This window comes from Lepidochelys kempii, chromosome 4, assembly GCF_965140265.1.
Source record: "Lepidochelys kempii isolate rLepKem1 chromosome 4, rLepKem1.hap2, whole genome shotgun sequence".
NCBI classification, from domain to species: domain Eukaryota; kingdom Metazoa; phylum Chordata; order Testudines; family Cheloniidae; genus Lepidochelys; species Lepidochelys kempii.
Window position 1 is genome coordinate 13,283,045 of NC_133259.1, and position 23,174 is coordinate 13,306,218.

The following is a 23,174-nucleotide window of genomic DNA, read 5'->3' on the forward strand; positions in this document are numbered from 1 at the left end:
TCTAAGGTGCCACAAGTCCTCTTGTTCTTTTTGCGAATACAGACTAACACGGCTGTTACTGTGAAACCTGTCATCATTATTCTTTATCATTTGTGTTGTGGTAGCACCTAGGAGCCCCAATCATGGAGCTGGACCCTGTCGTTTTAGGTGCTGTGCAAGCACAGAACAGAAGAGCATACAACCTGAACAAATAGATAATATTGTTCTCACTGAGGCATTTTTTTTTACTCTTACTGTTCGAGTAAAGGTCAGGCAGTCATGAACATTTTATTTCAAATAAGCTGTTGCCAGCTCGAAAAAGTTGAGAAACACTGACCTGGAAGGCTCCCCAAACCCCTGACTTTATGTAGACAAGCCCTCTGCAAATCATCCACTGGAACTTCTGAGCACACCTCCAAGCCCTCGACAAAGGCAGTTTCTCCCGCCCCCTCTGCCCCCACCAGACAATCAACACAGTGCGGATGGGATGAGATGCATCAGTGAGTGTATTCCTTGCTTCGTGGTTTGAATTGTAAACGAGCAAGGCCCTCTTATGTTGTATCTATTGTGGATTCCTTTAGTTCACTGTTAGAATGTTTTTTCTTGTTGTTCTCTGTTAAAAAGCCCAAGGGCTATAGCTTTTTGAACTTTGCACCAATGATGCCATTGAGAACAAGATGCCACATCTTATATGATATTCAAATTGCAGTAAAATACTCCTTTTTAAAAAATGAAGGCAGATTGTGCCTTTAGGTCTGTCATTGATGCAGAGCATTGCCATATTAAAGGAGCTTTGGTCAACAGTTGCTGTCTTTGTTCTTCTTCATTACCTCTGTGATTGCCTTAGTTTGGACCTTTTGTTTCACCCAGGGATGGCAACAATGGTTTGGAGTGAATGACAAGTAATAATAGTTCTCATCATATGCAGGAGAAAGGCAGGATGAGCTAAGTGGTTTTCCCTCCCAGGGAGGCTGTAAGCATAGTGTGATAATTAACAAACATGCAGGACTGCAAAGCTATTTCCCATCTCAATTGCTTAACTGACTGGGCTACAAACCATGGTGTATGCAGTGTAGTTATAGCCCTGTCCGTCACCCACCTTGTCTGGGCTGTAAACCAACAGGAGGTGGATCACCGGGTCAAAGAGTGCTAGTCCTTCTGTACACCGTATGGGCAGAATCCTCAGGTCATTTTTACTCCTTATTTCGGCAAAACTCCCACTGAGATCAAAAAGTACAGAAGTCATTGGGAGTCCTCCTGAGTAAGGACTTCAGGGTTTGAGTCAAGAAGAAGTGGGTGATGTTTAAATAAGTATGATTAAGGAACAGGGACATATCCTTGGAATTGGGCCCTGTGTGGGCGAAGATGTTTCAGGCCATTACCCCCAGCCAGTTGATAAGTCCTATCAAATACTCTCATGTTATTTGATGATGAACATTTATTTGATGAACATCATCAGATGTTCAACATCTGATGAAGTGAGCTGTAGCTCACGAAAGCTCATGCTCAAATAAATTGGTTAGTCTCTAAGGTGCCACAAGTACTCCTTTTCTTTTTGCGAATACAGACTAACACGGCTGTTCCTCTGAAACCTCTCATGTTACTGCAATTAGAATTTAAGCATATGGGAAAACACTTGAAGAAAAGATGCAAAGAGACAGATTAGATAGCAGAGCTGGGTTACAGCTGCAAAGTTCAAATTCAGATCCTGATTCTGAACCCCCACCAAACTTTGAGCATATTGGGATCTGAGGTTTTAGTCAGTCTTCTGGAAATGTGCAGCCAGATTTTCGAGTGCTCAGCCTCCACAACCAGGGCCCAATTTTCAAAAGAGGTGAGCATCCAAGAACTCCCAGTGTAACATTTATGGCCAGATTCTCAAAGAAGCTCAGCACCCAACATTCTAAGCACTTTTGAAAATCTGGCCCTGGTTGTGCTGTGCTGTGCCCTTCTGAAAATTCTGCCTAAAAAGGCCAGTTGTAAATTTCAGATCTGGAATCTGAGCTCTGCACGTGTTTGGACTGGGTGTTAGGATCGAATTAATCTAATGAAGCATTAGTTTAGTCTGCTGGAAAATGCCAGTGTTCTAAGAGTTAAGTGTAAAAATAACGTGGAAGGATATTATTTGTTTACAGAATCTCTTGGTCCAAATACAACATAGAGTGTCTTCAGCTTCTAGATCCAGTGAACTTTTCTTTTAGAGACTATTTTATTTTTATAATTAGCCCTAAAAGGGGACATCTTGTTTCGCATAAGCAGGAGACCTGTTTTCCTTTTGTTGCTGCCTTCCTTGGCAAGTGCTGGGAGATTTTCTGTTCATTTGGCAGGCAGTTTGCACTTTACTCCCATTACAGTATCGTGTATGAGGAAACAAATGGTGTAATTGGAACTGAATGAGTTTTGCATAGGTCGAGTCTCACTGTAAATGTGTGCCATATTGCGCATGAACAATTTTATTAGTTTCACTTGTGTAGAGCAATCACTGTACCAAATGGCTATATGAGTTACTTATTGTTCTATTATGAGGTAAGTCATCTGTACATCAACATGGCAGAGTTCTTATTTGCATGAGAAATAAGTCAAGCCAAAATGCCAGATCTGACCACTCCTCCGCATGGGAGAAGTTTGGATCCAGATTCAGGCTTTATGACTAGCCCCTATAATGGAGCAAACCAAACTCCCCAATCGACACACCCCTAAAACTTGGAAAAGTTCAGATCCCGTTCCAAATGTTGTGGCTTTCACAGTGGTATCAGAATATCAGAACTGATATCTGTGAACCTTAAAAGGTTTTGAGGTTCAGATTTGGTTTGATTTGGCATTCAAAAGTTTTCAGACATCTGCCTGTCTGTCCATATTTATAATCAATTGTAGCTCTAGGATGCCTGTTAGCATGATAACTATACTTATCCGAAGTTTTAAACATACCTGAACATACCTTGGCCTCTCCAATCGGGAAATTCTGTGGGAAATCTGTCAAGAGCAAGTGTGTGAAATCTTGTATAAGATTCCCAGCACTTCCTGGCCTGGGATAGAGTGGACATTGACTTTCTTGGTATTTCTGTATCTGTTTAAAACTGTACTAAGTGAAGCTGTTTTCCCAACAGATCTGGCTTTCCACTAGTGCAGACTGGACTAAAATGTTTAGCTTTCAAGGAGAGATTTAGATAGAGAATGCATTGCATTTAAAATTCTACAGCTTCCGTTGGGATGCTGTTTGAAAACCCAAGACAGCGGTGATTTTTTTTAATCTAGTGTACTTCGTTCACAACAGGCAATATGGGTGAGTTCCTCGACTGATGTAAACTGGCCTAGCTCCATTGAAGTCAACAGAACTATACTGATGTGGCCCTAAAGTTTTATGGTCATTTTCCATACAAAATGTGTCCTAAAAATCTCTTTATAGAGTTAAAAGAGTTAAAAGAACTCTCGTGGCACCTTAGAGACTAAAAAATTTATTTGAGCATAAGCTTTCATAAGCTACAGCTCACTTCATCGGATGCATTCAGTGGAAAATACAGTGGGGAGATTTTATATACACAGAGAACATGAAACAATGGGTGTTACCATACACACTGTAACAAGCGTGATCAGGTAAGGTGAGCTATTACCAGCAGGAGAGTGGGGGTGGGAAAACCTGGTGTAGTGATAATCAAGGTGGGCCATTTCCAGCAGTTGACAAGAACGTCTGAGGAACAGCCGGGGCGGGGGGGGGGGGAGGAGGGGAATAAACATGGGAAAATAGTTTTACTTTGTGTAATGACACATCCACTCCCAGTCTTTAGTCAAGCCTAAGTTAATTGTATCCAGTTTACAAATTAATTCCAATTCAGCCGTCTCTTGTTGGAGTCTGTTTTTGAAGTTTTTTGTTGAAGAATTGTCACTTTTAGGTCTGTAATCGAGTGACCAAAGAGATTGAAGTGTTCTCCAACTGGTTTTTGAATGTTATAATTCTTGACGTCTGATTTGTGTCCATTTATTCTTTTACATAGAGACTGTTCAGTTTGGCCAATGTACATGGCAGAGGGGCATTGCTGGCACATGGTGGCATATATCACATTGGTAGATGTGCAGGTGAATGAGCTTCTGATAGTGTGGCTGATGTGATTAGGCCCTGATGTGATGGTGTCCCCTGAATAGATATGTGGACACAGATGGCAACAGGCTTTGTTGCAAGGATAGGTTCCTGAGTTAGTGGTTCTGTTGTGAGGTGTGTGGTTGCTGGTGAGTATTCGCTTCAGGTTGGGGGGCTGTCTGTAAGTGAGGACTGGCCTGTCTCCCAAGATCTGTGAGAGTGATGGGTCGTCCTTCAGGATAGGTTGTAGATCCTTGATGGTGCGTTGGAGAGGTTTTAGTTGGGGGCTGAAGGTGACAGCTAGTGGCGTTCTGTTATTTTCTTTGTTGGGCCTGTCCTGTAGTAGGTGACTTCTGGGTACTCTTCTGGCTTTGTCAGTCTGTTTCTTCACTTCAGCAGGTGGATATTGTAGTTGTAAGAATGCTTGATAGAGATCTTGTAGGTGTTTGTCTCTGTCTGAGGGGTTGGAGCAAATGCGGTTGTATCGTAGAGCTTGGCTGTAGACAATGGATCGTGTGGTGTGGTCTAGATGAAAGCTGGAGGCATGTAAGTAGGAATAGCAGTCAGTAGGTTTCCGGTATAGGGTGGTGTTTATTTGACCATCGCTTATTAGCACCGTCGTGTCCAGGAAGTGGATCTCTTGTGTGGAGTGGTCCAGGCTGAGGTTGATGGTGGGATGGAAATTGTTGAAATCATGGTGGAATTTCTCAAGGGCTTCTTTTCCATGGGTCCAGGTGATGAAGGTGTCATCAATGTAGCACAAGTAGAGTAGGGGCATTAGGGGACAAGAGCTGAGGAAGCGTTGTTCTAAGTCAGCCATAAAAATGTTGGCATACTGTGGGGCCATGCGAGTACCCATAGCAGTGCCGCTGATTTGAAGGTATACATTGTCCCCAAATGTGAAGTAGTTATGGGTGAGGACAAAGTCACAAAGTTTAGCCACCAGGTTTGTCGTGACATTATCGGGGATACTGTTCCTGACGGCTCGTCCATCTTTGTGTGGAATGTTGGTGTAGAGGGCTTCTACATCCATAGTGGTCAGGATGGTGTTTTCAGGAAGATCACCGATGGATTGTAGTTTCCTCAGGAAGTCAGTAGTGTCTCGAATCCTGTAAAGACTTATTTTAAACACATGTCCATGGGCCTGCTCATGTGCAGACTGCATTTGCAGGATTGGTTAGTTGGTTAATACAAGGCAGGAACTGGATGGCTTAGTGAAACTTTCCTTTGGGTCAATAGTTTGAATCCAGCCCATCTCACTCATGGCTGAAAATTACCACCAGCTGATGGCCTACATGAAAGATTGAGATATTTTAGAATTTTCATACATTCAAGTTTTAGAAACATAGAAATTGACAATTTTAGCATTTTTAGATTAACGTTTACATTTTAACTGTAAGCTCTTTGGGTCAGGGACCATCTGTTATATATGTCTATGAGCGCAACAGGGCCTCAATGCTGGATTGGGGCCTCTTGGTGCTGTGTGATAGAAATAATAAACTATAATCAAATAGTTTGGTGGTCCCAGTCTAGTGACAGGCTTCATGAAAGCCAGCACTGCGCTCTTAACAAAGATGCCAGGTGTTGACTGGGCATGAAAACTTTCAACTATACCTCCCAACATTTCAAGTGGCTAAAACAGGACACGACACCACTCAGGTTTGGCCCATTTGCTTCTCTGTAGATGGAGAAGAAGGGCAAATGGGCAAATTTGACTGGCACTGCAACCTGAGTGCCACTCAACTTTGGCCCAGCTGCCCCTCCACAGACAGAGTCTAAGGGGTGTCCGGGCGAAACACGTGTGGTGTTGTGACACTGTGCACCAGGTTGCAATGCCACTTGGTTTGGGGGCCCTCTCAAACAAGGTCCCAGGGCAAACTGACCCTTTTGTCCCCTCAGGGAGCCCTGAATGATTAAAATGTTCACTGCAATTGGAACAGGAGGGGGTCAAAGTGGGACTGTCGGGAAGTGACAGTCTGTGAGCTACCTTCTCAGCCCTACAGGTGATTCCTTCCTGTCAAGGTGAAGTCACATTGGCAGGCCGGATGGGTACCTTTCTGCATCCCTGGCCTGTTCTGTGGATAAATAAGGGACTTAAGTCATGAGGGTTGCACGCCCGACGCCTTTCATAGCACTAAATTCACATACACGGAAAGAACAACCAATAATGCAAGACCATGTCAGGCACTTCAAAAAGCAGCAATTTAGGGTATTTTTAAAGAGTGAAAAATCTCTAGGTCCAAGGTCTGGATGCATTTAAACTCTGTGGAATGCCTATTATCTAACCTAAAGAGCAGAATGAAGTCTGGATATTGTGGACACAAATGCTGTTGGCACAAGCTAAAAATGTGCATGTGAGCGCCTTTCTAAGTACCCGATAATCCCCCAGGGCCAAGTGAAAATTAGGTCTCTCTCCCAAACAAAGAGGGAGTTCATTTTCTCAAAGATCCCTCAGCCGAAGCCAAATTGAGCGAGGAACCCATTTTCCCCAAATGAATGAAAATCCCTCATTCAGTTCTCTGCTTGCAAACAGGTATAGAGGTGAAGCATCTTTATTTCCTTGTGTGTGTGCACGCGAACAGAGCATTGTGTGAGATTGTGGGACTGGGGTCAGATCAACGAAAATAGATCCAATCTAACACTAAAAAATGCTAGAAACCTTTGAGATTAAATAATATTGCATGATGAAAATCCAGCCACTTCTCTCCACAGCCTTCCCCCTGCAGAGCTGAAGATCAGTGTGCATTTCTCTGCCTTCACTCTGCAGGGTGACTGTGGTGGTTCTTTTTCACAGAAGTCTAGTTTCTGGTTGTTTAAAAGGAACCACCTTGCTGGGAGAGACACTTAATTCATTTCAGCTGGCTTGTCCTTCTCTCTCGTTTCTTCTTGCATTGCAATGTCATGTGCTCTGCACTGCCAGCAAGGAGCCCTTAGGATAAATGCAACAGATCCTTCAATCTGAGACTTTATTACTTAGGAATTCCCATATCAGGGTAGCCCAGTGACCTCTAATCTTTTAATCTGTCTCCAATGGTAGCCTACACATTGAGAGAGGCATAATCTCTGTCCCTGTCCCCCATAATTCACCGAACTGTGCTCCTCAGTTCCCTAGAAATTTCTCTTCTTGACCCTCGCCAGTGAGCATCTTATGCCCTAGCATGAGGATCCTTAGCCCCTGTAATTCTGTCCGAGCGAATGTAACTGCAGATGCTACTGTGATTTATACAAATCTCTATTTTTTAAAAAAAAAATCCTGTTTTGAGGGGGATGGATCTTACGCGGGATTTTTTTTCTTCAGCTCCTCCCATCTTCCCACAGGCTCCCCTGCTTCCAGCTGGCTGCAGAATGCTTGGCTTGACGCTTTTCTGAACTTACATATCAGCATCTGAGCACAAGAGCATATAATTGCTATTTCTAGTTTGGCTACAGGCCACACTGCCTAGTGACACGAGGGACGCCTTAACCGATGGAGCTGATGTGCAGGGTCCTGGGGCAGAGTTAGCACAGTGCTCCCAGATCCTGGCAGCGCAGTGTATTGAATCCATGGCTACCTTTAGACAGGCATTGCCATTATCAGCTAAGCCACACGCACAGCATCCAGAATAGGACTCAGGATCCTGTGCTCTCAAACCACAGGACACGACCACTTAAGCTCAAGGAGATACTCTGTTGCCTGTGCCAACAGTATGGATTACGTGCTATTTTTGGACCAGCCACAGCAGGAACAAAATGACAGATACTTGAGCAGTGCTGTCTTTCCACCCAGTGGAGTGCAGTGATATCTACAACATGCTGCGGTTAATAGAGTGTGCCTCACATGGTAATGTCTGGTTCAAACCACAGGACTATAGGGTTAGCCCTTCATTTAAATAGTGTCAACCATGAAATAGTGTAGAAGAGGAAGAGATCGATCCCACTTTCCAGGAGATAGAGGATTTTCATTTTGGGGACATTTTCATTCACAGGGAGGAATAAATGTTTCACGAGCTGACAGCTGTCCCTTTGAGAGCTGGCCTTAAGCCTGCAATATGAGGTATCAGAATTCAAGCCAAAAGATTGCTGTTATCTCACTGGTTGAGCCCAGGGCTGCTGGGGCAGGGATTTCAGGACAATGTGTGACATTATGTAACAGCAACCCAACACCACAGGGCATGATAAGGATAGAAAGGAGGCTTAACCCCTTCACTTCCTTCCTCTGGTGAGCATGTCAGATGTGAGTGTCATTTCCCTGTTTGCAAAAAGAAAAGGAGTACTTGTGGCACCTTAGAGACTAACCAATTTATTTGAGCATGAGTTTTCGTGAGCTACAGCTCAAGAGCTGTAGCTCACGAAAACTCATGCTCAAATAAATTGGTTAGTCTCTAAGGTGCCACAAGTACTCCTTTTCTTTTTGCGAATACAGACTAACACGGCTGTTACTCTGAAATCTGTTTCCCTGTTTGTAGTCAGATCATTTAATGTTTCAGTGTTTGGGGGTTTTCAACCAGAACATACGAGAAAATGCCCAAAGAGCTCAGTGGAACTGCAGAGGACAAGTTTTTGTCACTACTCACATGGCTGATTGCTGCCTTCACTTTCCACCCCGTGTAAGAAGTTCCAGCCTTTTTGCAAATTGTGAAACGTAGACCCTGCACGATCCTGTTTATCATAACAGTATCGTCAACCCCAAACATTAAAAAGAAATGTCAGGCCCCACAAATTATGAAATTGGCTTAAAAATAATTAAATTTGAAAAATTAATAAATGGAATCGCTTTATTTGCCTCTTGAATAAAAGATCCCTCAGGGGGTCTTGTTTTCAAGCTTGTTTCTGTGACTATACTAGCTGGAAACAACCTCCTTTCTTTTTTAAACAAAACCCAGGATTTTCTTGTAATCAGTTGACTCTAGGAGCTGGGGATTTAAGGAAAATAGAGCACAAAATTCACAATAGAATTGCAAGAGTTGGCAACACTGTAATAATTGGGGGTATTGAGATCCAAGGGTTTGGTTGAGGTCCACTCTAATCTGAAAGCAATAGACAGACCCAAACATGGAGCAGAATGTTAGCAGTGCAGATTCTGGGAGTGGATACAGGGAGTGTTGGAGGAAATCAGTTGGACAAAAGCAATGGAAGGAGAGCGAGCACAGAGGGCCAGCAGAAAGTGTTGAGAGAGAAATAAATGTGTGTCCAAGAATTATGTATAATGTCTGGCAATAAAATACACAGAGACACCAAAAGTACATTAAAGAAAGTGATATAAGAGAGAGAGATGGAAAACATCAGGTACACAAAACAACCGAAGAGAATGCAGGATGGAATGTAGAGATTGTAAATAATGATAAAGAAAGCAAAAAAGATGGGAATGAAAGGCAAAGTGCCCAAGAGGTTAAAATAAATAATAAGAAATGTTTCAAGTATGTAGGTAACAAGAGGTCAGTGCAGGACACAGACAAGCCTTTAGGAGGAGGTCAGAGTAATTTATGGACAGAAGAGGTGGATGTTACTAAAACATTCAATGAATTTTCCAGAAAGGAAGGTCTGATGGTGGAGGTAAAGGGAGGATGAAAGATATCAAATGCTAGAAACAGACTACATGTTCTGGGGGAGTTGATTAAGGGCAATTATGAGTCTGAGGCCACACAAGATCCTTCTCAGAAATCTAAAGAAGGTGGTAAAAGATGGGGAAACCTTTAAGCAGGTACATTGTTTAGAAAAGAGGCAGTGAGTGATGGACTGCAGAGATAGTGCAATACTTACAAAGAGAAACTACCTTAATGGAAAAACTAAAAGGAGTACTTGCGGCACCTTAGAAACTAACAAATTTATTTGAGCATAAGCTTTCGTGAGCTACTGCTCAGATAAATTTGTTAGTCTCTAAGGTGCCACAAGTACTCCTTTTCTTTTTGCAGATACAGACTAACACGGCTGCCACTCTGAAACTTGCCTTAATGGAGGTGGTCTTCTGATAAAATTGGAGCCTTGGTCCTCAGTGGACCAAGATCGTCAGTTGGGATGGCATCGCTCCATTGACTTTATTGGAGCTATACTGATTTATACCACCTGAGGATCTGGCCCACTACATTGTGGATACTAAAGTGACAGTCTCTTAAGACAGAAGATTGCCTAATAAGGTTGATTTCTTATAAAGATTTTAGTGTATTTTATGAAGGGTCTAATGAATGACCAAAAAACAGTAAACATGTCAGCATTAACTTTAAAAAAGCAGCTACAGATTCTGACACCTTAGTCATGATGAATAATATCTCATTCCACAAATAGCTCATTGGGTGACATTCTGGCCCCATTGAAGTCAATGGCAAAACTTCCATTGACTTCAGTGGGGCCAGGGTTTTACCAAGTAAGACAATTTGTGGAGTGAGGGTGTTAAATCCTTTTTTCATTCAAAAACCCTATAGCTATTTGAGAAAGGGGAAAGAAATGGATGAGGGAAACCAGTGTTCTAACGAGATTACAACAAAGATGGCTCCAAAACCTAGGTCAGTATTCTGTAATAAAAGAGATAAGGAGGGATATTCCCTCTTCAATACATTCCCATTAGCCCTCCTTGAAAAGTATACAAAATTCTAAAAGGATTAATGCCACAAGTCTGTGTCCCTTATTTTTTTATATATATAATACTTCAGTATTCTACAGAAATGACCCAAACTACTTCAGTATCGCTAATCCAAGAGGTAGTGTTTTGTATTATTAAGGCAAAATTAGGCTCCTAAACCTTTGTTTTAACTCCTAAATAAGTGACCTGATTTTCAAAAGTGCTGAGAACCCTGCAGCTTCCACTGAAGTCAATTGGAGCTGCTGGGTGCTCAGAACTTTTGAAGATCAGGTTACTTACTTATGTACTTAATAATGGATTTAGGAGACTAACTTCAGACTCCTAATTTTAGAAATCTTGGCTTTAATGTATAATCCTGCAGTATTCTTTTGCTACTGGCTGAGCGAGTGTTAAGTGAAGAGCAAAAGGGCCACACACCTAAGCTAAGGAAAGGCTGGACAGAATGTCTTTGTACAGCGAGTCGTTAACATGTGCAGCATTAAATACCAAAGGCACAATGGGAGCAGCCAGTATAAATAACATTTAACAGTTTGACAAGAACTTTGCAGAAAAGAAAATATTTTGGGTGCAGCTGCCAACTTCAAGTGGGGGTAGAGGGACGTTACGTAGACCCAGCTAGCCTTTAGAAACAGTGTTATATCTGGGTGACAGATAAAGGACAACTGCAGGATTGTGCTTTTCCGAGATGGTCACTGTGGTTTGTTTTTTTAAACTATGTAACTGTGAGGCTGTTTTCTGGGTACTGCAATTTAAGTGGGAGGGGCCTGCTCGTCTGTCTGCCAGGGCACTCCCAGGGAGGGAAATGGTATCACAGAGAGAGTTGTGTGGACCCTGCTCCCTTGTGGAGATTTCATATTGTCCAAAAGGAGTTGCTGTGAAGAAGGCAAGAAAGCAACTTGTGGGCCTTGAGCTGAGCAATGACAGTTCAAGGCACAAGGTATTTCGCTGATTTATTCCCTGCACTGAGATGACGATTTCCGTTGTAAACTGGGAAATGAAAGAAAAGCCAGGTATCATGTTTGTAAAGAGCCTTCCTAGAGAGTGAACTTACTACTGGGTCGCTGGATTCAGTGCGGTGTCAAGGATTGCTATGGGAGTGCGGTGCTGTGGGAAGTTTCCATCTTTCAGGGGACATGTCATGCCAAGGCCTGACAGGTAGATTCTGTGGCACCTTTTGTAAGAGTAGGTGTGTTAACCCTACTGTTAGTCTGTCTATCTACAATTCCCCGTGCATATTCACCTGGGCAAGATATTCTTCTTCACTTCCCATCCTAAAAGATCACGGGGTGTTACTGTACGCTGTTAAACAGCCGCTGTGTTCCATCTCAGAGGCGTCTGCATTTTAGTGATAGAATGATCCCTATCTCTTAGGTACTTTGCAGCAGTTGTGAGGTTTAATTCATTGTGTTATTTATTAACTGTTCGATTATCACATGGAATGTTTTTGTCTTTTATCCTTTTTCTGTCACCTGTGGGTGAACGCTTTTCATGAAGCGATCATTCTATATCTGACTGCTCAGTCCTCCTGGACAAAAGAAATCTGCACAACACCTTCCAAAGATGAGCCTGGGAGCTTAAATTCATATCTTTGCTAGACACTAAAAATCATGGTTTCATAAAGACCCTGGATTTATGGCTTATTAGGACAGTCTGTCACCCACTAACCTCCGTTTTTTGTCCTGTGACTGCAGAGGTGTTCATGGGCCACTTCACCTTGAATGACCTCTTAGGGTATGTCTACACTATGATATTAGGTCGATTTTATAGAAGTCAATTTTTAGAAATCGATTTTATACGGTCGATTGTGTATGTCCCCACTAAGCACATTAAGTTGGCGGAGTGTGTCTTCAATACTGTGGCTAGCATCAATTTACGGAGTGGTGCACTGTGGGTAGCTATCCCACAGTTCCCGCAGTCTCTGCTGCCCATTGGAATTCTAGGTTAAGCTCCCAATGCCTGATGGGGAAAAACATTGTCGCGGGTGGTTTTGGGTACATGTCGTCAGTTGCCCCTCCCTCCCTCCGTGAAAGCAATGGCAGACAATTGTTTCGCACCTTTTTTCCTGGGTTACCCATACAGACGCCAAAAGTACGGCAAGCATGGAGCCCGCTCAGCTCACCACTGCTTTTGTGAGCATTGTAAACACCTCGCACATTATCCTGGAGTATGTGCAGAACCGGACTAAGAGATGCCAGCATGAGGACGATTGTGATGAGGACATGGACACAGATGTTGCTGAAAGCATGGGCTGTGGCAATTGGGACATCATGGTGGCAGTGGGGCTGGTTGATACAGTGGAACGCTGATTCTGGGCCCGGCAAACAAGAACAGACTGGTGGGACCACATAGTGTTGCGGGTATGGGATGATTCACAGTGGCTGTGAAACTTTCGCATGTGTAAGGCCACTTTTCTTGAACTTTGTGAGTTGCTTTCCCCCACCCTGAAGCGCAGGAATACCAAGATGAGAGCTGCCCTGACAGTTGAGAGACGAGCATCAATAGCCCTGTGGAAGCTTGCAACGCCTGACTGCTACCGGTCAGTCGGGAATCAATTTAGAGTGGGCAAGTCTACTGTGGGGACTGCTGTGATCCAAGTAGCCAATGCAATCACTGACATTCTGTTATCAAGAGTAGTGACTCTGGGAAATGTGCAGGTCATACTGGATGGCTTTGCTGCAATGGGGTTCCCTAACTGTGGTGAGGTGATAGACGGAATGCATATCCCTATCTTGGCACCGGACCACCTTGCCAACCAGTACGTAAACTGCAAGGGGTACTTCTCAGTGGTGCTGCAAGCACTGGTGGATCACACAGGATGTTTCACCGACATCAACGTGGGATGGCCGGGAAAGGTGCATGACTCTCACATCTTTAGGAACTCCAGGCTATTTGAGCAGTTGCAAGAAGGGCCTTACTTCCCAGACCAGAAGATTACCATTGGGGATGTTGAAATGCCAGTAGTTATCTTTGGGGACCCAATCTACCCCTTGCTCCCATGACTCATGAAGCCGTACACAGGCAGCCTGGACAGTAGTAAGGAACACTTCAACTATAGGCTGAGCAAGTGCAGAATGGTGGTAGAATGTGCCTTTGGATATTTAAATGCTCGCTGGCGCTGTTTGCTGACTAGGTTAGACCTCAGCACAACCAACATTCCCACTGTTATTGCTGCTTGCTGTGTGCTCCATAGTATCTGTGAGAGTAAGGGGGAGACGTTTATGGCGGGGTGGGAGGTTGAGGCAAATTGCCTGGCTGCCAGTTTTGAACAGCCAAACACCAGGGCGATTAGAAGAGCACAGATTGGCGTGCTGTGCATCAGAGAGGCTTTGAAAACCAGTTTCATGACTCGCCAGGCTATGGTGCGACAGTTGTGTGTGTTTTTCCTTGCTGCAAACCCACCCCCTTTGTTGATTTTAATTCCCTGTAAGCCAACAACCCTCCCCCCTTCAATCACAGCTGGCAAAGGAAATAAAGTAACTATTGTTTTGAAACCATGCATTCTTTCTTTATTAATTAAAAAAAAGGTGAGATAACTGACAAGGTAGTTGGGGTGGGGTGGGGTGCGGGAAGAGGGAAGGACATGGCCACATTGCTCATTGTAGCCACACTACAAATAAAAACTGTTTGAGTGACAGTCTTCTGTTGCTTGGGCCATCCTCTGGAGTGGAGTGGCTGGGTGCCCGGAGCATCCCCCACCTGTCTTCTTGGGTGTCTGGGTGAGGAGGATATGGAACTTGGGGAGGAGGGCAGGCGGTTATACAATGGATGTAGCGGGGGTCTGTACTCTTGTTGGCTTTCCTGCAGCTCTAAGAGATGCTTCATCATGTCTGTTTGCTCCCCCATTAGCCTCAGCATCACCTCCTGTCTCTGCTCTTCACGCTCACTTAATGCTTTCCTGGCCTCTGGCACTGAATGCCTTCATGCATTAAGCTGTGCCCTATCAGTGCGGGACGACTGCATGAGCTCGGAAAACATATCATTGCGAGTGCGTTTTTTCTTAGGGATGGAAATGATAGGGGGAGCTTAGAAAGATTTGCACTTGGGGAGGGAGATAAAAAGGGAGAGTAAAATTTAAGATGATACATTTCTGAGAACAAAAGGGAGACTCTTTCACAGTGAATCAAGCAATTCATAGCAGACAGCACATGTGCTTTAGGTACAAGGTTGCATTTTGCCTTTTATATTGAGCGCCTGCCGGTATGCTGACACATCACAAACAGCTGGGCAACAAAATTCAGTTTCCAGGCAGCCATGGTAAGCCTTTTGGTACACGGGGTTGGCTTCTTCTGCCTTCATAACATGTGGGAATGGTTTCAAATTGCAGTGCCATCCTTGCCCATAGCAAGCTATGCCAGTTGGGTTTCACATTTAAAAGGAGGGGTTGTAGTTTTTGGGTGGATGTGCAGCACACACCTCCCTCCACCCCACTGCGTGACTATTCTCTGGGATGATCCCTTCACCCCTCCTCCGCCATGTGGCTGTTCTCCGGGATGATCCCTTTTAACCAAGCACAAACAACCCAGCAAGAACAGGGACCTTTTACTGTTCCCTTTCAAAAATTCCCCTATTTCAACCAGGTGACCATGAATGATATCACTCTCCTGAGGCTAACACAGAAAGATATAGACCGAATGTTGCTTGAATGCAACCAAAACCCAGGACCATTTGCTGCCATGCTTTGTGCTGCAATGATTCCAGACTAGTTGTTACTGGCTTGGCGTGGTAAAGTGTCCTACCGTGGAGGATGAAATAAGGCAGCCCTCCCCAGAAACCTTCTGCAAAGGCTTTCAGAGTACCTCCAGGAGAGCTTCATGGAGATGTCCCTGGACGATTCCTGCTCCATCCCCAGACATGTTAACAGACTTTTCCACTAGCTGTACTGGCCGCGAATGCATCCCAATTCTTCAGGACAAATCAAACATTAAACACTATTGCTTTTAAACCCTGTACTCTAGTTAGAAATGTGCACTCACAAGAGCAGCTTTCTCTGGCTTCAGGGTCGGGCATCCCGCCTTTGGAGGGTATTGGCTCCAGGGTGATGAAAAGGTCCTGGCTGCCGGGGAGAACAGATTCACCGCTTGCCTGCTGTGCATTCTCCTCCTCCTCCTCCTCCTCCTCATCCACAAAATCCTCCTCCCTGTTGCGTGAGACTCCCCTCTTGCAGGTGTCCACAGACAGTGGTGGGGTAGTGGTGGGGTCCCCCCCTAGAATGCCATGCAACTGATCATAGAAGCGGCATGTATGGGGCTCTGACCCAGAGCAACCATTTGCCTCCTTTGTCTTTTGTAGGCTTGTCTGAGCTCCTTAATTTTCACGTGGCACTGCTGTGTTTCCCTCTTGTAGCCTCTCTCTACCATGCCCTGTGCGATTTTGGCATATATATTAGCATTTCTTCTTTTTTATCAGAGTTCGGCCTGCACAGATTCTTGTCCCCATAAAGTTTATACAGGGTAAACTCATAAATTGTTCACCCTCTATGTCACTGATAGAGAGATATGCACAGCTGTTTGCTCCACCCAGGATTAATCACTTACTCTGGGTTCAATAATAAACAAAAGTGATTTTATGAAGAATAAAAAGTAGGATTTAAGTGGTTTCAAGTAATAACAGACAGAACAAAGTAAGTCACCAAGCAAAATAAAGCAAAAACATGCAAGGCTAAGCCTAATTCATTAAGAAACTGTTTACAGGTAAAATCTCACCATCAAAGATGTTCCAATAAACTTGTTTCACAGACTAGACTCCTTCCTAGTCTGGGCCCGATCCTTTCTCCTGGTACAGTCCTTGTTAGTTCGAGCAAACATCTGAGGTAGAAAACAGGGGTGTTTGCATGACTGGCCGCCCCCTTTGTTCTCTTCCACCCCCTTTTATAGCTTTCACACAAGGCGGGAATCTTTTGTCTCTCTGGGTCCCCACCCCTCCTTCTAAATGGAAAAGTACCAGATTTAAGATGGATTTCATTACCAGGTTACATGGTTACATGTCACTGTAAGACCTCATTCTTCATTACTCACAGGATGGCCCACACGTACACAGGAACATCCACAACCAATTGTCCTAGTCAATTGGAGCCATCAAGATTCTAAACCACCATTAATGGCCCACACTTTGCATAATTACAGTAGGACCTCAGAGTTATACTTCATATTTCTAGCTTCAGATACAAGAATGATACATGCATACAAATAGGATGCTCACTCACTCACACTCACTAGATTATAAGCTTTGTAATGATACCTTACAAGAGACCTTTTGCATAAAGCATATTCCAGTGACGACATATTCACGTTCATAAGCATGTTTTCATAAAGCATATGGAGTGCAACGTCACAAGAAGAATGAGAAGTTATATTACCAAGGAGCATCTGTTGGTGTTTCCGGAAAGTTCGGGTGCTGATCCTTCCATTTCTGGGTCACGTACTGGACACTAGGAATACATTACTTCTAACTCCCAGAACGGGTTGGTGCTGAATGTTCCTGTTGTAGTTAATGAGGATTCCTCATTTACACAAAGGCATATGTGTACACTGCTAAATGCTGGGCACAGGCTAGCCTACCCCAGCTACTTTGAATCCGGCTAGTGTGGGTAACAATGGCAGCAAACAGAACGCAGGCTCCAGAGTGGGCTAGTGAGCAGCGTATGTCCCCAGGGCCCATGCTGGGTTGTACGATTAATGCTGGACCATGTGTTGGCTTCACTGCTACTGTTACCTGGGCTAGCTGGATTCAAGTTAGCTCTGGGAGGCTGTTGCTAAACTCGCTCTCCACCAATCTGGCAGTGCAAGGAGGGGACTTCAATGGCATAAATTAGTTACACTCACTTTAAGACCCCTTTACGCTACCAGAGGGGCATAAAGTGTAACTGAGAATCAGGCCCTGAGTAGTGATGTCAGAATTTGCCCCAGAGCTAAGGACAAGTGCATGTCCTGAGAATCTTAACATTTCAACAGGATCCCGCCATCGCCCCAGAATGAGACAGTTCATTACACCAGGGTCTCTCTTCCCCATTGCCATAGAGTGAAGAAGAGCTGATGGTAGGTTACTGTTTCCATGTGTAGATTAATAGAGGATTAGAAACAAAAGTGCTACTTCTCTGTATCCACTCCACACGGTTGTATCAGGGCCAAAACCGCAGCTGATGGGCCACATCCTGACCCTGCTGCTGCATGGGGAGAAACCTGGCCACAACCCCACAGCCTGGCCAATATGAGCACCCAGAGATGCTAAGCAGCTCCTGGGGGGAACGGGCTTGCTGGGCAGCAGCTGAGAAGCTACTCTGTAGCCAGGCAGCCCGATCCACTCCCACAGAAGAAGCGACCGGTGCTTGGAGGGTGTTGGGTGGAAGTGGTGCTCTCTTTGCTCCAGTATTGCCACTTGCGAGCTCTCATAACTTGAGTCTGAGTTTTGCAATATTTGGTGTTTTTCTTAAAGGCCCAGCTCCTGGAGTCAAGTGATTATAGGAGACATCCAGCTTTCATGAATAAACCCAGGGTATGTTTCTGTCCTCCTGGTTGCCAAGAAAGGCTTGAAACTGTGGCCTGACTGCCTCCTGAAGGCTCCAGCCCCACCAGGCAAATGAAAAGAACCCAAAATGGATCATTCTTAAATTCCATATATTTTAAGCCTGTCTCATGGAGCGGGGGAAGGCTCACTCATGGTTTTTGGCTGGCCATACTGCTTCTCTGCGAGTGTAAGGTTCTCCTCTGCAGAAGTATAGGACCGAGGATTTGGCCTAGTATCAGTGCAATAGTATAACTGTATATCCTGCTTTGTACTAGTGATAGCAAACCGCCAAAGGGACCAAATCCCTACATTTTGTATGTGGCCAAAGCTACTGAAATCAGTGGGGAATTTTGAGTACACAAAGAATGCAGGGTCAAGCTCCTCATTTGGAAACAAGTTACCAGTCAGCACCCACCTCCTGAGGGCTTTTCTGATCTGCTGAGGTCTGCCAAAGGGTGCTGGAAGTCTTGCAAGAATAGATTTCTCAGATGCTTCCATGTGCTCACTTGTAACAAAGATCCCCCCAAGAGCAGCTCTGTCTAGAAACAAGTCTGTCTAGAAACAAGTAGACCAAGTGTGTAAGCTCTTCAGGGTAGGGGCCATTTCTTTGCTGTATGTTTGCAAAGAGCTTGGCATAATGGGGCCCTGTTGTCATGATCCACAGGTCTGGTCCCTGGGAGAACCCCTTCAATGCATCAGCCCCCTTAGGGTCACACTTTCACTGGGGTAAACCCCTTGGCTTCACTGCCTCCTAGGACCGAACCTCAGAGCCTTCAGCACTCCTACTTTATGCCATGAGCTCCCTGCATCAAGTCCACCTGGATTGTACCCCGGAGGGAGACTTACACACCTAAAGGGAGCAATGCATCCCCAGTTTCCTTTATCTGGAGTGACTCCCAGCCAGTGCTATAAGAGCAGAAGGGTCTATTAGATGTTTGGAATGCAGCATTGAAAGTCCCTGATTATCACAGAGAAGAGAGAGTTACAGCATAGGCCATCTGTGTCAGTTCAGAGCCCAGAGCTCTCCTCTGACCCTTTCTTAGTCCCAGTCCAGACGCTTTTCCTGCTTCCAGAAACCCACATTTAACAGCCGCCTGGCCCCTCCTCACTCCTTTGTCCTCGTTCCTGGGCAAACATTGTCACCTGGCCCTCCTCCTAGCCCTTTGTTCTCCATCTGGTCAAACCAGGCTGGCTTTCTGCAGAGGGATGGATCATCCATAATTGTTATTTATTAGGTACCAAAAGTCTGAGCAATTGTCTTCTGAGACTCTTCATAGCATAGGGCCAGGCCCAGACAGCCAGGCATCAGTCACACCTGGAGCTTTGCAAAAGGTACACAACCTTTTCCCCCTCCCCCCCCGACCTAGTTAACCATAGCACATAGGGGAAACTGAGACACACAGGGTATTCATACAAAACATGATGAAAAACGCATCACATCTGTCCTCTAGGCACTCCTGCAATATAAGCAATAATATTTATTTTTTCAAAAAAGGGGTTAAGTTTTAATCTTATCGAGACCAGTTCTTCTCCCACACAGACGTAAATCAGGAGTAATAATAACTATATTGATTAAACTGGTGCAAGAGGAGAAGTGGAGCCATTGGCTTCAGTGGGATGTCACTGGTGTAAACAAGAGAAATTTGGTGCCCAGTATTCATGCAGGCTTCTTCCTCAGGGGAACCTGGTTAGCTTTATACAGAGGGAGATCTATTTTATTTGGCATTGGTCCATGAGTTTGTATTGTTTTGTATGTGCCTCGAGCAACTGTAAGGGCCCACTGCCTCAATTGCTAAATAATGTCCCTTATTCATACCTGCAAGGTTCCCCAGGGGTTTATACAGAGGGGAGTAGGATATGGTCACACTGGGTGAGAGGCAAAGTGGAGTGAGATTTGGTAAAAAAAAAAAAAGGCAGCCAAGGCAGGATTTGAGGTAAAACGCAGACACAGATAAGCAGAGGGAGGAAGGAGGCCGTTTTGTCTAGCTCTGGACCAATGAAATTCCCCAATCTAGGTGAAAGTGCTGCTGCTTCCCTGGTATATCTCATCTGCAATGTGAGACTTAAAATTCTTGCCTGACACGTGGGGGGCTTGCGGGGGCGGGGGACTTGGAGGGGGAGGATTTACATGGATACAAAGAAGGCTGGCCTCTCACAGGAATGGAATCCAAGCCATCCGAAATATCTAAAGCCTCATACGTTGGCTGGCATGTGCTCTCAGACTGAAGCCTATTAAACGTAGAACAAGGGACAATTGCTCCCCATCTCAGTCTGCAGCTCTCCTCAGGGCTAGGCAGGAGTGAAGGAAAGACAGGGAAAGAGCATGCTTCTCATACAGATTTGTATGCAGTGTTTTCCTTACTTTAGCAGAGAGGTGACTGTAAACCGGACCCACATTTTACTGTGAAAATTAGAGTCAGTAAGAACACCCAGTGTTTCAAGATATTTTATTTTCTATGCTAAAAGAATAGACATAATGAATAATCATCTGTGTTGTTTTTGATGGGGTGGGCTAGAAGAACATTGGAACTGCGGATAGACCTTTCTATCTCTCCATCATTCAGCGTAGGTAGGACTTGTCTGCAGGTGTAAGATCAATGGTTTTGCTGTTAGGAGAGTTACCTGGAATACAGCCTTAAAACAAGAAGAACTAGGGCTCACCCAAGCTAAGTTCCTCAGCTCTGCGATGCGACTCCTGATACTCTTCTAAGAAGGAAGGCTGTTCTTGTGGTTAAGGCGCTAGCCTCAGAGACAGGAGATCAGCGGTCAGTTCCTGGCTCTGACACAGACTTCCAGTGTGACCTTGGGCCAGTCACTTAATAGCTTAGGGCCTCATTTGTAAAATGGGGATAACGTTTCCTTTCTCGTAGCTTTTGTCTTGTCTGTGTAGACCAGAGGTGGGCAAACTCCGGCCCGCTGGCCACATCCGGCCCGTGGGACCGTTCTGCCTGGCCCCTTTGCTCCTGGCCCGGGAGGCTCGCCCCCAGCCCCTCCCCCGCTGTCACGCTGCGCTGCCAGCACTCTGGCCCGCCGCTCCTGCCAGGCAGCGCAGTGGCATGGCTGGCTCCGGCATGGTAAGGGGGTGGGGAGTGGGGAGTCCTGGGGGGCAGTCAGGGGACAGGGAGCGGGAGGGGGGTTGCACAGGTGTGAGAGTCCCAGGGGGCCTGTCAGGGGTCGGGGCAGTCAGGGGACAGGGAGAAGGGGGGGTTGGATAGGGGGTGGGGTACCAGGGGGCGGTTGGGGCGGGGGTCCCAGGAGGGGGCAGGAAGTGGGAGGGAGCAGATAGGGGTTGGGAGCCAGGCTGTTTGGGGAGACACAGCCTTCCCTATTCAGCCTTCCATATAGTTTTGCAACCCCGATATGGCCCTCAGACCAAAAAGTTTGCCCACCCCTGGTGTAGACTGTAAGATCTCAAAGGCCAAGGACTGCCTTTTACTGTGTGTAAGTTCCGGACCCGGCACAATGGCAGCCCCGGCTCAGTCGGTTAATACATTTGTGCTTCTCAGTCAGCTAATGCATTGACCTCTGGTTAACTCTCTGGTTACCTTTTCCAGACCTGAGAATGAGCTCTGAAGTTCAGAAACTTATCCCCTCCACCAGAAGTTGGCCTAATAAAAGATATTACTTCACCCACTTTGTTTTTCTCTCAATGCGCTCTATATTTGATCCCATGGTTGATTCTTCTCGATCACTGACAATAGGTTTCAGAGTGGCAGCCGTGTTAGTCTGTATCCACAAAAAGAACAGGAGGACTAGTGGCACCTTAGAGACTAACCAATTTGTCTGAGCATAAGCTTTCGTGAGCTACAGCTCACTTCATCGGATGCAATATGTGTTGCTGTATTGCACAGTTGTTCCAAAACATTTAGGAAGAAGGGTTTTAATGACCCAACTCTGTCTAGATATAACGGAGAGCAGAATTTCACCCTACGAATCCAGTTTTGGTGGTGAGGTATTCTTTCATCTTTCCCATGGAGAAGAAAAGGCACATCAATGGCTTTTAGCAGCTGTTTTCCATCAGACATTTTCCTTGGTGCGTGTTAAAAAATGAGGCTTTGATGTAATACTCCTCATCTACATATTTCTTTGATATTTTGAATGTGATCTTAATGTGTGTGTGTGCGTGCACTTGTCTGTCTCAGGCACTCCATGAACTTTGACACTCCCTTGGTTTCTTTTGACAGGGACACATATGCAGCAAAGGAACATACTGACCTGCCAGCTTCCCACTCCCTCAGTCCAGAGTGTATCCCCACTGACTTACAGCACAGCAAAACAGCATGGTCAGGAGCAGTTAAACCACGGCTGAAGACCAGGTGAGAAAGAAGATGGTTTTATTCATGATTCTCTTCCTGCCCTCTACATATTCCAGTTATTTATGTATACTTTGAATTTCATTCTGGGACAGATCCTCAGCTGGGTCCATTGTCAAACACAACTTCCATCTTCCGGGAGAAGAGTCAATTTAGACCTGTGTAAGTGTCAAGTTTTTGTGTCAGAGTAATTACCCCACCTCACACTTAGCCCTTCCCACACCTCCAGCATAACGCCAGGGAAATAAACTCAATCTTGTGCCCTGAGCAAGGGACAACTTTGCTGTCTGTTGGTAATGTTTGTGTGGGACTCTGCACAGAGGACTTAGTCACTCTTGTTACTGATATGCCCAGGGGGGAGACTGGTTGACTCGGGTGTGCTTTCCTTTCCTCTCCTTTATAGAACTTTGTCAGTCCTGGAGAAGACAATTAGAGACGTAGAGACAAATTCAGCTTTCCACTGCACTGGAGTAAACCTGGAGTAACTCCATTGCTTTGGACCAAGGGATAGATTTGTAGAGGTATCGAGGCATCTGAAGATTAGAGCTGTGCAAATAACGTGTTTTTTGATTTTCTGGGAATTCTGAAAAATCAAGGAAAATTTTCAGTGAATTGAAAAGCGAAAAAAGAGTTCATTTCCGATTGAAAGACATATTTCATTTTGACAAAATCAAAATGTTTCCCTTTTTATTTTGACCAGTTTTTAATTGTTTTTTTAGTAAAACTAATGGAATTTTTGAAAGATTAG

The 23,174-nt window shown here is 45.0% G+C and overlaps 1 protein-coding gene across 5 annotated transcripts in view; it reads left to right on the forward strand.

The window, feature by feature from the left end:
• The window catches only part of SHROOM3 (shroom family member 3), a 164,174-nt gene that overhangs the window by 92,800 nt on the left and 48,200 nt on the right, over positions 1-23,174 (forward strand). For 4 of the 5 annotated variants that reach the window (XM_073340435.1, XM_073340431.1, XM_073340432.1 and 1 more), the window contains exon 2: positions 22,298-22,429. Coding sequence is in view for 3 of the 5 variants with exons in the window: in XM_073340431.1 (XP_073196532.1) it covers positions 22,298-22,429 (132 nt within the window). In the remaining 2 variants the exon portion in view is untranslated. Of the gene's footprint in view, positions 1-22,297; positions 22,430-22,530; positions 22,589-23,174 lie in introns of those variants that run through there. The other variant, XM_073340436.1, reaches the window with a different exon arrangement.